Genomic DNA, 13481 nt, shown 5'->3' with positions numbered 1-13481 from the left:
TTTAGAGAATATAATGTAGCCGTCTTGAGCCGTGTGAATGTGTGATCCCCTTGCGACACAATTTTGAAGTTCGAGGAATTCGGGGAAATGGAGATCGAACCTCGAACTTCATGGTTGAGCTTATGCTATAATTTTTACTTTTCAATTGTTTTTTCGGTCCTTTTACGGTGTGAGATTTGAGGACATTGCCAATAATGTTTTCCTTAAAAAACTACTTTTATGAGGTCCTTTTTTTTTACTTGTACCGTTTGGGTAGATATTAATGGTAAATACAAAGGGTAAAAAGGTTATTTAGTGTGTGATTGTGTGAATGCCAAAGCATGTGAACGTATATCATAAACGAGAATGGTGCAACTAATATGCAACTTTTTTTTTTGAAAACAAAGGGAAATGATGCAAGTAAAAAAATCGAAGGGAATACTTTAGTAGGCTTTTGAGGTTGGAGGAAAGCGGTTGGGTGAACGTAATTAGAGCAGTTGGAGGAAAGCGGTTGGGTGAACGTAATTAGAGCAACTCGAAGGGTAGCTGTTAGACTTGTTAAAAATCGACCCGACTTGAAAACCGACTCGACCCGAAAATGTTGGGTCTTGAACCAGATTTTGTGATCGGTAACCCGATTTTATCCGAACCCGAGCTATCCGAAAAGTAATGGGTGAAAACCTGACGGAATTCATTTTGGACCCAACCGATTGAAAATCATTGTATTTATAGTAATAAATGAGATTATGAAAAAAATTTAGCATAATAAACACGTTGTTTTAACTATTTTTGTGTGTAATTTGATTTTAATTTGAATTATACGCAATTTTATGGTTGACTAAATATAAACTTGGGTAGGAAATTTTGTTAATTTGTGCCCATATTTTATATATTTATCACCTAAATTAATGAAAATATAATGCACGTTTATGATCTAGTGCTTCACAAAGATTTTCACTGAGTTATGATCGAAAAGAAAATTAATTTCGTCGTTTTTTTAAAGAACAGGCCAATCAGTTGTTTTAAAGACTAAAAACTGCAATATTTTAGTCAAATTCGAACAAATGATCATCAAATGGAAGAAGAGAATGAAAACAAATAATAAGTGGTGATAAATGAAGTTCACCTGTTTTCTAATCATTGAATTAAATGTATTAGCTCTAAGAGAATTTATAAAATTGGAAATTAACTTGTGAGAAGAACTTCTCCTCGTGATCATCATCAACTATTAATAATAATCTCATACCTCACTTGACACTCTTAACCGAGCTTGTTTAACTAAACTCATGTCAACCTTTTATTAGTTAGTTAAAATACAGGGTTGATATTGAAGTGAACAGTATCGAAAGCGCTTTGTTTGCAAGGTGGCTTCGTGACAACTGTAGGTGATCGGGACAACGTGTATTAACGGTGAAATTGATCTTGGATTCCGAATGAATATTATCCAACAATTAGTTAAAATACATTTTTGAATATTGATCTAGACACGATGTCTATTGTATTTGTCACTAAACAATTATCCTATTCTACTTTTCATTTAACATAATATTCATCATCTACCTACTTTTAATATTCTCTATACTTTAAACCTAAGATGGGAGCAGTAAATAAAGAAACATTTGCAGGGATATAATGCATAATTCATATGCTAAATTTCTACTAATGTGAACAATAATATACCTACTGGATTTTTATGTCAATACTTTTGCCAAATCGAAGGGACAATTTTTTCATTAATACAAGCAAAGAAAATAGAACGACAATGATACATCACTTATAAATCTAACCATTAATTAATATCTTAATAATTTATTAGTGTCGGTTTAAAACAAAGTTAGTGTTTTAAAATTATACATCAAAATTCCCAAAGAAAACATTAAGATCATAAATCCAACACCTAACATATGTAGTACTAGCATTTGTTTTCATAGGTTATTAAAATTGTCAGAAATTAAGTTAAAAATGTAAAAAGTCAAAGTGTCTCGCTATCAGAGACTTTTTTTTTGACGGGGTCATCAGAGACTAACTCTTAGCGAGACACTTAAAAGCTAAATAATACATCCATACGACCCTATCAACTCTAACGTAGATAACTAAAAGGGTCATCCGTGACTTATAAAGTCCCCGTGATGACCCCTTTAACATTAGGAGTTCTTCTTGCAAAAACGGCCTCTTAATATTTCAATTTTTCTTATTTATATTTAGTTAATTTTTTTAAAACAACAAACTAACATTGGAGACTTGGAGCAACATGCGCCGCACGTGCATATAGGATAATGAAACTGTAAATTGAGAAGAAGAATAAAAAAAAGTCCCTCTTCTTCATCACCTCCTTTCCTCCTACAAACCAAAGCTACAATCCATGAAAAAGCCTGCATATTTTCATCTTCCCCCTTCTTCCCAAATCAAACTTAATTAATTTACTCCATAATATTAGTTCCCCCTTTTCTTTTGGGGAAGAACAATAATTTAAATTGCAGTAAAAATTCTCAAATGAAGTATGTAAAGATAATAGCTTTATTAGATTTAGAAAATACCAAAATCTCAGCTTCAGATGGAACACAATGATCACACTGCTACCACCACTTTCAAGGTATCCATTTCATGCAATTCTTCATTTTTAAAAAAAAATTAGCTTGCTTTGATGCAATTATATAATTTTAGCTAGATTTTTAATCAAATTACAGGTTCTTTCATTTGTGCTAGGGTTTATCTAAAATTTCCTATTTTTCTTGCAAATTTGATATGAATTAGGTTAAGATTGTGTAAAATAGTGCAATTAGGGTGAAGGGAAGAAGGGATTTTGATTGATAATCACATATTTTAAATTTTTATTCAATTGGGTATTTTAATTTGTTTCAATGGGACAGTAATCATTCTCATAATTGACTGAATTTCAATATTATTCTGTATGTTTCTTTTGAGTTTATGTGTAATTGGGTTTGCGGAAATTTGGCATTTTGTTTGATAGAAACCTGAAATTGAACTTCCTCTTTAGTTTAGGGTTGTCATTGCTGTTAGATGTGACCTAATTGGGATTAATTATGACGAAGGATTATTACAAGATTTTGGAAGTTGAATACGATGCAACTGACGAGGATATACGATTAAGTTATCGAAAGCTCGCTTTGGTGAGTATTCTACATTTTTTTTAAGAATTTAGATGGTTGTTCTTGATAGCCTATTGGCATTGCTCAATTATGAAGTTCTGTTTTCCAATTTTAAGTTGTCTGTTATGCTCACATCACTCAACATTGATTTCATAGAAATGGCACCCGGACAAACACAAGGACGATAGTGTTGTTACCGCCAAATTTCAAGATATTAATGAAGCTTATAGAGGTATTCTTAATGCTAACTACTTACAAGGGACTTGGTAATCGTAATCAACCCGGCGAATCATTTGTGCATTTTAGTCCAATCTTATTGTTTCCCGGAGATGTATCTCTTTGTCAGTCATTTGATATTCTCTAATAGTGCAACTTTCTTCTATAAGTAATCCATTTGTGATAAAGTTTGCAAGGAGAAGCTGTAAAATTTAATCAGATCTCATTTTGTCATCACAAGTAACTTCATTTCATTGATATTTTTGACTGCTTCAGTTCAGTCTGTCTGGTATTTTTGTTATTGTTCTTTCTAGAAGGAATTTCCTACCAATCAACGCAGATGAATTATGTCCGCTGTTGTCATCCACAATTCTTGTCAAAACCAATGGCTACTCTTGTTTGCCGAAAATAAGGTCATTGTGTCTATGTAAAACAATCTGTCCTGCAACTTCTCTTTTCCAAATCGCTTCGACTAAAAGTGGTCATGATTCATGATACATTAATTTTCCTTGGGATCCCGTGGATTCCAGGAAATTTTTTTTGACTAATTTTTTTTCCCCTTTACGCTGTATTCTCGACTCACTTTGAGTATGTTTAGTTTCCGCTCAGTTCTCATCTACTGCTTTTTGTTTTGTTCGTCTGTTTTCATTTGTCAGTATTGAGTGATCCTGGAACACGGCTTGAATATGATCTAAGTGGGGATTATGAGATTGACAAGTACTCTTTGCCGGTAAGAATTATTTGTACACTTCATTCTTTGAAACTAAACAGAATTATATGCTTTCTAAGTTAATGACTATTGTTTGGGTTATATTTTGTCCACTTTAGTGACTAATTCATTGATACGATCCTGAATGCAGGAATATCTTGCCAGGTTCAAAGGAATGATACTCACCTGCAATGGTCTTGGCATCAATCACTCTTCTCTTTGGTATGACATGCTAAAGTTGCTCTTGTAGTACATACTTAGATTTCATATACTTTTTCGGAGTTTGTTTTGTTGTTTCTAATTACTATTAGTTTGGTAGCTTGAGCAGTTGAGCTTCCTTTGCCGCAGATTAGGAATTTGTTCTCAAAAATACAGAATGCTACTCAGGTTTTCCATTAGCGTAACAATTAGGCTTCTTAAAAACCTAGTTTGGACGTTTGGTAGTTGGACGAAAAGTGAGAAGTTGATTGCATAATTTGGTAGTTGGACGAAACTTGAGAAGTTGATTGCATTGCCATTGGGCATGGTAAAAACAGTTGAATGATTAGGAAATTCAGAAGTATTAACTGATGAAAAAAATTCAAAGTGAAAGAAAATGGAACCTAAAAGAAGGAAATCAGTTCAAATCAATTTATCACCTTTGAGTTGTTATCTCCTATGTATTGCCGTCATATCTTCCATCCATCATCGATTAGTATCCTTGTGATCTTGTTTAGAAACTACAAGCTACAACGTTATAAAGGGCTTGTCTTTCCCTTGTGTTCAACATATCTTATGTAGGGCTTACTCCTTCGCTGCAGCCTAGCTATGTGTTTATATACTCTGTTTTTTGACAAAACTATAGAATCCCCTCCTTAAGTAGAAACTCTGATGAAAAGCTTTCATGATTAAGATACACTAGATTGATTAATAGAATTATAGAAACGACAATCATGTTGTTTTACTTGTGGCTGTTTGTGCTTGTGTTATTCTGTGTAGAAGTCAACTAGGTAGAATTATGGAACTCTTTTTGAAATCGTGCAAATAATTTCTGTGCTAATACTAGGGTTATGAAGTAGAATGACTTCAGAAAGACACTAAAGTTATGAGTCGGAAACCAACAAGAGTGAGCAAAAGATGTAGAATTGATATCATTCGTTGGTGCATATTTATGTTCGCTATGATTTTTACCCACACTGGATTTTCTAAAGTAAGATTAAAACTCATTTAGTAGCAGGACATCTTTGAGTTCCTCCAGTTCTTTGTGCAACTAATTTTTCTGAGGTTACCTAGTTACAACATCTTCTCATCCCATTTTATTTGTTGTAGGACTCATTCTCACCACCTCAAGGAAGCAAATGATTGTGAAGACGAGTAAAGTTTGAGCGTCAAACTACAATTTTAACGAGTATGATCCCCTGTGATTAGCCGATACTTAGGTAAGGGAGGGCGGGAAAAAGGACCAAGTTGTTGTTGTACAACAGTGTAGAGAATCCGAGAATGATTATACGAGTATTATAGCATTTGAGGGTTATTATGTTACAAACACATGCATGTTAAGGATTGAACTGGCTTTAGAGTAGTAATGCCAAAGTTCAGTAATTGCTTTATCAATAGAAAAAGAATCCATTCTGTCTTAACAAATATACTGCTCTCAGTTGGTTTTAGTTGCTCAAATATCTTGCACAGAGTACTTGTGAAACAGTTTGCAGATAAAAGGTTGCAGGGCATATATTCGAACAAGAAGCAGTTGCTCCACAAAATTGCGTTACTTTAAAAATGTATTCCACACAATAAGTTGAAGGATAATATATGTGACAACAATGTTCGAATAGGATAACCAAAATGTGGAGACGACAAGTCACGTCAAAATGTCAAATATCCTCCATTATTCCTTTTTCCCTATAAATTTTGTGGTGCTAAGTTAGAGTATGTTTTGATATACCTAAGTCACCTAACGTTGTTTCTCTTATAGTCTCATTCACTTGGTATTGGTTGCTGTCAAACGAATTAGTACTTGAAAAAGTTTTAGATTGAGAAGAGTCCACGAAGGCCGTTACGCCGCAATTTAGAAGGTGGACCATGGTGCACATAGAGCATGGTGCACCTTAAAAACACTACTCCCTCCGTCTCTTTTTGTTTTTTACGTTTGATGTTTTTCACGCGATTTAACGACTATTTAATGTGTATTGAGATTCCTCTACTTTTTTTATTTAAACAAGAAAAATTACGTTTATTTATAATGTTTTCACTTTTATCAAAAATCTGACATTGGGAAAATGAGAAATATTTAATGTCCAATGGATTTAATTGGTTAAAATAATATTTGGGCACAAATTTTGATAGAATATTAATGCATTATGTGATAATATAAAAGGAAATGTAAAGAACAAAATGAAACACCCAAAATGAAATACGTAAAAAACAAAAAGAGACGGAGGGAGTAGTATATAATTGAAAGAACACCTGGTTACGAGAAAAGAACATGAGTATTTTTTTATTACGGTTTTTAATAATTAGTAAAATAATATATTATTTTTATAACAAAAAAGTGAAATATTACATCGCATGTTCTTTTGCCGTAGTGTCATGTTCTTTTGCTTATGCACATATGTTCTTTTGGTGCACCATGCTCTATGTACACCACGGTCCATAGTCCACGGATTGGCGACACGAGGGTACGTATGCTTGGGCCGTCCATGGGCCGTATTTTTGAAACTTTGGCACGACCCTGTCCGACGTGTAACTAACAAGTAGGTTTAGTGTGGGTCGAGTTTGCTCACGCTCATGGCACAAATCACGGTCCGATACAGTCCGCAACCATCTTTAGTCCTTTGGGATATCCAGAGGGGTAATATAGTGGGGCCTCTAGAGTCCACAATGGACCATTTGGAAACGGAATTGATCAAATTGCTAATTATACGCATTTACGCAGGATTAAACAAATACAACTTGGGGGAAATCTGTTATTTTAATCTAGATTCTTTAATAATAGTGTCAAATTGAGAGATCTTTGGGATTTCATAGGACCATAATCTATGCATATAACTTATATAATAAAGCATTGGTATCTTCTCTACGTAATTGAAAATGTACTTCCAATGTATTTTATACTGTTTTGCGTTACCTCTTCTTTTATACTTAGCGTCATTCGTCCTCTTCCTCTTTTGTATAAAGAAGACTAGGTTGTATGTGATATAGTACTCCGTAGCTTGAGTATTTGTTTTTGGTGTGAATGAGTCATAAGGTTTATGCATTACAGATGGGGAAGCGGGACTCGAACTTGAGATTTATCGTACACATAATCTCATTCTTAACCATTAGGCAAAGCCTTATTGGTTTCGTAGTTTGATTAATAGTCTTTAATGTTCATCTTGAAAAGTTTTTTTTTGTCCTGCAATTCGTTGTCACATTGTTCTACGCTTCTTCTACCCCTCGTATTAAAGGATATAACATAAGAGTTATACTTTGTATCAAATATTGTTAAAGTTTGATGTTTACAAAACATTTGTGAGAACTTATGTTGTATTAGCTTGAGCACTTTTGATCATGTATTATCAAACCGATGTAAAAAAAACTTGAATTTGTCACATTGGAAGTGGTTGGTCAGATTTGTGTGACTAAAAGAGTTGGTGTGTGTATGTTCCTCTCACTTTTATTTACAAGTATTTAAAATTAAATGGTGAATAATTCAAAGAAAATGACATAAGTTTATACTATTGGAAAAGAAAAATAATGGAAGTCAAAGGTAGAACTTAGAAGGAATCTTTTCATTACAAAACCAAAATGTAATGCTAACTTAATAGTGGTAGGTGGAAAGCTTAATTGGATCTTCATTCCTAGGAAGTTTTCTTTTCATAGATTCTAGAGGCCAAACCTATTTCACGGAAAAGGTTACCTAGTGTACAAGATCTCTTGTACAACACTGTTAATTTGTTGACACATCATCAAACCCACTAAAAAATGAGAATGAAAGACAGTAAATAATTCATTTTAACCAATAGAAAAACATGGTGTATAAGATATTTTGTACACTACGTATACGTGTAGTAGGATTCATATTTTACTATATCAAAATTAAGAAAATGAGTATAACAACATTTAAGGAAGTGATTTTGACACACCTATTATAATTGTACATGAAACTGTACTCTAGTAAAATAGAGGTTTGCCAAAATCAATTTCTGAAAGTCACACTAACAAATCGAAGCCATGACTTTTAGTCTATGATACTCCGTGTAAACTTAGTACTGCGTTATTATTATAAAAGAGACTCTACGCATAAGCGCAATTTAGAAGGTGGACCATGGTGCACATAGAGCATAGTAACATTTCACTACTCTTCACCTTATTATTTGTTGATATAGCATTTTTTTTTTTTGTTTTTTTTTTTTTTTTTTTTTTGTGAAAGAGAGGGCCAGGCCCAAAACGAAATTTGTTGATACTGTTGACTGACTAGGTACAATGATTGTATCACTCGTCCGGATTTGAGAGTACATGATTGTTACGGAGTGCTTGTTAAGTTCGCTCTCATTTTTTAAGTAGGAAGTTTCTTTGATAAAATTAACTAAAGATAAGTACAAAATTGTGACGAGAAACCATTAAAAACACACACTTGTAGTTACAGTTGCAAGTAATAAAAAACGGTAAAAAGTAATAATTTGGAGCATTAATAATTCTAATAATTGATGATACTGCACGATAATGCAATATGCATAGAACAACTACTCAAGTACATATAGATTACAAGCTGCACTTCTCAGTGCTCATATTCCTAATTTCTATGCCACTGCAACATGACCAATTCCGGGCTAAAATTCTAGAAGATGTCGAAATTTCCGAAATATAAAATGAACCAAAGGCTACGGTTTATAATTTTACATTCGGGTGTAAGATGAACACTCCTTGCTAAATCCGAAATGCAAATAAATGCAAAACTAATTAGGAAATAACAAGTGGCAATTTATTAGGGTGAAATTGTAAATTAACAAGAAGTAGGAGGAGAAGAAAGGAAATTAGAAATATGGTCAAGAAATGACAGATGTTGAGGCCGATCTTGGCGCTTAACGTAACCCTTAGCCTCCTTATGTGAATAACAAACAAACCCTTCCTCGCCGTTCCTCCGCCACATCTGGTGGGCGTATGACGGATGCGCGTAATACGCCTCCGCTACGTCGAATTCAAGATCGTTAGGCAAATCAGATATTCGAATCGACAACCGTTGATAATGGCCGCGTGTGGTGCCTTCAAGCTCGTCAAGGCGGGCGAGCCCCTTTTCCGATACCATGTACACCTCTCCCCAAACCTTGTCTCCCTCTCCAGGGAGGTTTAGAAGGAAGGGGACCCTATATGGTCCACACACTAATGGATATCGCTCCGCCGTGCGAAACGCCCCGACGTAGGTGGCGTCTCCTGCCGTTAATAGCTCCTCCATTAGCCGGTGGTTGGAGAATCCCTTTTTTAATGTTCCGTAGGTGAATATTAGTCTCTTCCCTACTCCCTTCTCAACCCCCATTGCTCACGAAGAAAATGGATGGTGATTTTTTTGATTTTTTTTTTCCTTTGTTGGAGTCTTGGAGATGATTTGATGAAATGTGATTTTTTTGTGTGGTAGAGATTGAACTTTGAAGGATAGGTCCTTTATATAGGAAAAAGAAAAGCCTTGTCAAAGTAAAATTATAAATTATAAAAAAAATAAAAATGTTCCTCTTGTTTTGTTTTTAACGAGTTAACTCGCAACTTTAACCATTAATTTCATAAAAAAGAAAAACTTTGACTATTAATAATGTTAATAATCTAATAGTGAAAATAACTAATCTCATATTCAAATTTCTAATATTTACTTAACTGTCAAACCATTCCTAATACTTAGAGAGGTAAATAATTGAGCTGATACGTTTGCGAACAAGCTCAGTCAAATCTCATTAAAAGCTGAGCTTGTTCTTAACGAGCTTTTCATATATTCTTGTAAAACTTGAGCTCGAGACAGCCTTATATATTCTTAATGAACAATGCTTAAACAACAAGTTAATTGCAAAGCTCGGTCAGACCTGAGCAAAGCTGAACCGTTAAAATTCTTATAAAGCTTAGCTTGAACAAGGCAAAACTCATAACGATCAGCTCTGGTCATTTACAGTCCTAACAATACTCTTTGCGTCCCTAGAAGATTGTCCCGTGTTCTTTTTGGGGATGTCGTTATTAATTGATCCATCTTATTTTGTAATTTTTCTCACTTGCTTTCTCTCTTTCTTCTTAAAGGTACACTTAATCAACCATATCATATATTAATAAAATGAAATTGGTCCCAATGAACAACTTTTTAGAGACGGGAAAATATGAAATTGTACGTCAACTAGGTAGGGGCATAGGAGAAAATAGTAACACAACATATACTCCGTAGTATAATACTCCCTCCGTCTCGGAATACTCGACCCGGTTTGACCGGCACAGAGTTTAAGGGACTTGAATTGACTTATTTAATTTAATAGGTAGTAGTTGATAGTGTGGTATTATTTTAATGTAGTTAGTGGAAAATGTGTAAAGGGTTGGGGTTGGGGGAGAGTAGGGGTTGAATTTTTAATTATTTTTTGTATGGAGTAGGGGGTAGGTGGGTTAGTAGGGGTGGAGTGAGAAATAATATAATATTGTTAGAATATTTCCATTTTTAGAAACAGGTCAAGTATTAAGAAACGACCCGATAAGGAAAACAGGTCAAGTATTCCGGGACGGAGGGAGTAATTAGTTAGGGGATATTTACAAGAATAAATGTATCCTAAGGTAAAAGTCATACTTCCTCCGTCTTTTAATACTCGCAACGTTTCTTAGTTTCACGCATGCCAATGCACAACTTTGATCATTTATATCTTAAATTCTTTTTATGCAAAAATTATAAAGAGTTGATATTTTGAAAATACACATTGAGACGAATCTAACAAGATCCCACATAACTATGTTTTATTTTATATAAAAAACACTAAGAATAGTCAAAGTAGATTATATGAATAGTGGCAAAAGTCCAAACGTTGTGAGTATTAAAAGACGGAGGAAGTACTATGTAATAAGTTTCAAATATACGTTGAAACAAATCTAACAACATATAAGGAATAACACGTACTTACAATATGTTTTTATTTAGGGGGTTTTATTTGACGCCCTAATTCGCTAAAAACGCTCTCATTAATATTTAACTACGTTAAAGTACGAGTTTACCCTTTATAAACCAATTCACCCCCTCCCTCTTTACCTTTCCTCCTTCACCTCTACACCCTCACCCTTTCTCCTTCACGCCGGCAACCCATTCCGGCCACCACGAACGCCCTCCCCTCCGATCGGGTTTTCTTCTTCACTCAGTTTTCCTCCGCATCTCGTCACCTCCCCTGTTTTCTTGATGCGCCGCCCTCCCCTCCAGTTGCGTCTCCTCGCCTCCCTTGTTTTGTTTTGTTTTTTTTGAATTTTTGTTGGCAGCGCACGGATTTTGCGTGGGTTCCTTGGCCGTCGTGCAAAGGTAGTGTGTCGGCGCCACGGTTTCCGTGCAAATCTAGTGCACGAGTGTCATGTCGCCGCGCGCACAACGGCCAAGGAACTCACGCAATATCTGTGTGCAGGCTGCATTCCAGGTTTGATTTTTCTTTTTCCTGTTTAATTTATGTTTAATTATGTGTTTTGTTTTATTATGATTGTTTTATTTCTATTCTTATTATTATTGTTTAATTTTTCTATTTTTATTATGATTGTTCAATATAATTATTTTATTATAATTTATTATGTTAAGGGAGAAAACTAAATATAATCTGCATTTTTATACTTAACGTTAAAACTATAAAAAATATTAGGGATTTTTATAAAAAATATTAGCATTAAAAAAATTATGTAAATAGTAGTTTATATAAAACTATAGTTTATAATTTTAGGAATTATTATAAAATTATTAGTGTTAAAAAAGTTATAAAATGTTATCCGGAATTTATTGGCGGAGGGGAAAGTGAGGGGGAGGGGTGAAAGTTGGGTGAAAAAAATTGTAGGGAAGGGGTACCATTTTATAAGGAAGTGTACTTCACTCTAAAAACTGCGGTGATTTTAACGTACGCGGGCGTCGAATAACCATACACTTTATTTATTATGAATATGTACATAGCTTCTAAGTCAATATGAATAATACTCTGTAGTGAAAATTATTAGGCGCACCCGGATGCAAAATAGAGCCAATAATATTTTTGTGCCCTTTGATAATCTTTATCACATTTTTTCCAAACGTGTAAAGAGAAAATGTGAAAAATTACACCGTACATACGGATGCATGTAATATAGGCTAGAATAATACGGAGTAGGACCGAAAAATGCCCCATTTGATATGTAAATGTGATACGGATGCATGTAGGGGTGTCAAATCGGATCAACGGATCGGGTTTGGGTCGGACTCATCGGATTCGGGTTGAAACGGATCGGATTGGAACGGATTAATTTGGCTAACGGGTCGGATCGGATCGGATTGAAAACTTAACGGACCGGATCGGGTCGAATTTTTTATTCACGGATTCATATCGGATCGGGTTGTAAACGGGTCGGATTGTAGTCGATTTGGGTCGGATCGGATCGGATTGGAATACGACGGATTGTTAACGGGTTTAGTCGGACTATAACGGGTTCGGGTTCATGTCGGTCGGATTCATATCGGATCCGATTCATTTCGGGTCGGATTCATATCGGATCGGATTCATTTCGGATCGGATTCATATCGGATCGGATTAATCGGTAATAGACTAAAACGGGTTGGATTGAAACTAATTTAGCCTGGTTACATTGGATTCAGTTTTATATTGGTTCGGGTAATTATCGGATCGGGTTATTTGGTAGCGGGTTGGAATTTGGGTCAATTCGGTTCCAAATTATATATTCATATCGATGACTTAATTAGGGGACGAAAATAATAACTAACTTTTAAAAGTAATAAGAATTTAAGATTAGTAATATAAGTTATTGAATATATTATTATATCGATGAGTTGGAATTAGTTCGGATTAAACAGGTCACGGATTAAAAACGGATCGGATTAAACGGGTCATGGGTTGAAACGGGTCGGATTAAACGGGTCACAGATTAAAAACGGATCGGATTAAACGGATATTCCTCGGGTTGGAACGGATTCGGATTTAAACGGATCGGATCATAAACGGGTTTCGGATCGCTTCGGATCGGATTAAATGGATCCGGATTGTCACGGATCGGTCTGTTAACGGATTCGGATCTTAATCGGATCAATACTAACGGGTTGGGTCGGATTCGGGTTGAATATAATCGGATCGGATCGGATTTCGGATTTTAACTCGCGGGTTCTAAACGGTTCGGATTCTAAACGGTCGGACAAACCCATCGAGTTCACTGGGTCGGATTGAGAATTGACACCCCTAGATGCATGTAATATAGGCTAGAATAATAGGACCGGAAAATCCCCCATTTGATATGTGAATGTATTGGGATGATATGATATC

The 13481-nt window shown here is 34.8% G+C and overlaps 2 protein-coding genes across 5 annotated transcripts; one reads left to right on the top strand and one right to left on the bottom strand.

Moving 5' to 3' along the window:
• Window positions 1–2229: 2229 nt before the first annotated feature.
• On the top strand, window positions 2230–5637 carry LOC110799148 (uncharacterized). Of its 4 annotated transcripts, none has more exons than XM_056838627.1 (6): window positions 2230–2572; window positions 3045–3110; window positions 3246–3321; window positions 3962–4035; window positions 4166–4236; window positions 5323–5637. In XM_056838627.1, exons 1-6 carry the CDS (start codon window positions 2534–2536, stop codon window positions 5369–5371), a joined length of 375 nt encoding a protein of 124 aa, XP_056694605.1. In that variant the 5' UTR covers window positions 2230–2533; the 3' UTR covers window positions 5372–5637. The 4 variants fall into 4 exon arrangements, with proteins under 4 accessions (XP_056694605.1, XP_021860057.1, XP_021860055.1 ...); XM_022004365.2 differs by having other exon boundaries at window positions 2234–2572; window positions 2983–3110; XM_022004363.2 differs by having other exon boundaries at window positions 2236–2572; window positions 3033–3110.
• Window positions 5638–8640: 3003 nt separating this feature from the next.
• LOC110799142 (putative gamma-glutamylcyclotransferase At3g02910) lies at window positions 8641–9616 on the bottom strand. The gene has a single exon (XM_022004355.2). The coding sequence runs from the start codon at window positions 9506–9508 to the stop codon at window positions 8978–8980; it is 531 nt and encodes a 176-aa protein (XP_021860047.2). The 5' UTR covers window positions 9509–9616; the 3' UTR covers window positions 8641–8977.
• Window positions 9617–13481: the final 3865 nt, after the last annotated feature.

Source organism: Spinacia oleracea, chromosome 3, assembly GCF_020520425.1.
Source record: "Spinacia oleracea cultivar Varoflay chromosome 3, BTI_SOV_V1, whole genome shotgun sequence".
Taxonomy (NCBI): Eukaryota; Viridiplantae; Streptophyta; class Magnoliopsida; order Caryophyllales; family Amaranthaceae; genus Spinacia; species Spinacia oleracea.
Note: the sequence above shows the minus strand (reverse complement) of the source record. Positions and strands in the feature narration are given on the sequence as shown.

Bases quoted from the DNA above. Each gene is read 5' to 3' on its own strand.
- LOC110799148 (XM_022004363.2), top strand. From the start codon at position 2,534: ATGGAACACAATGATCACACTGCTACCACCACTTTCAAG. The intron at 2,573-3,032 runs GTATCCATTTCA...ATTATGACGAAG, and splicing joins CTGCTACCACCACTTTCAAG to GATTATTACAAGATTTTGGA. The intron at 4,036-4,165 runs GTAAGAATTATT...TCCTGAATGCAG, and splicing joins TTGACAAGTACTCTTTGCCG to GAATATCTTGCCAGGTTCAA.
- LOC110799142 (XM_022004355.2), bottom strand. From the start codon at position 9,508: ATGGGGGTTGAGAAGGGAGTAGGGAAGAGACTAATATTCACCTACGGA.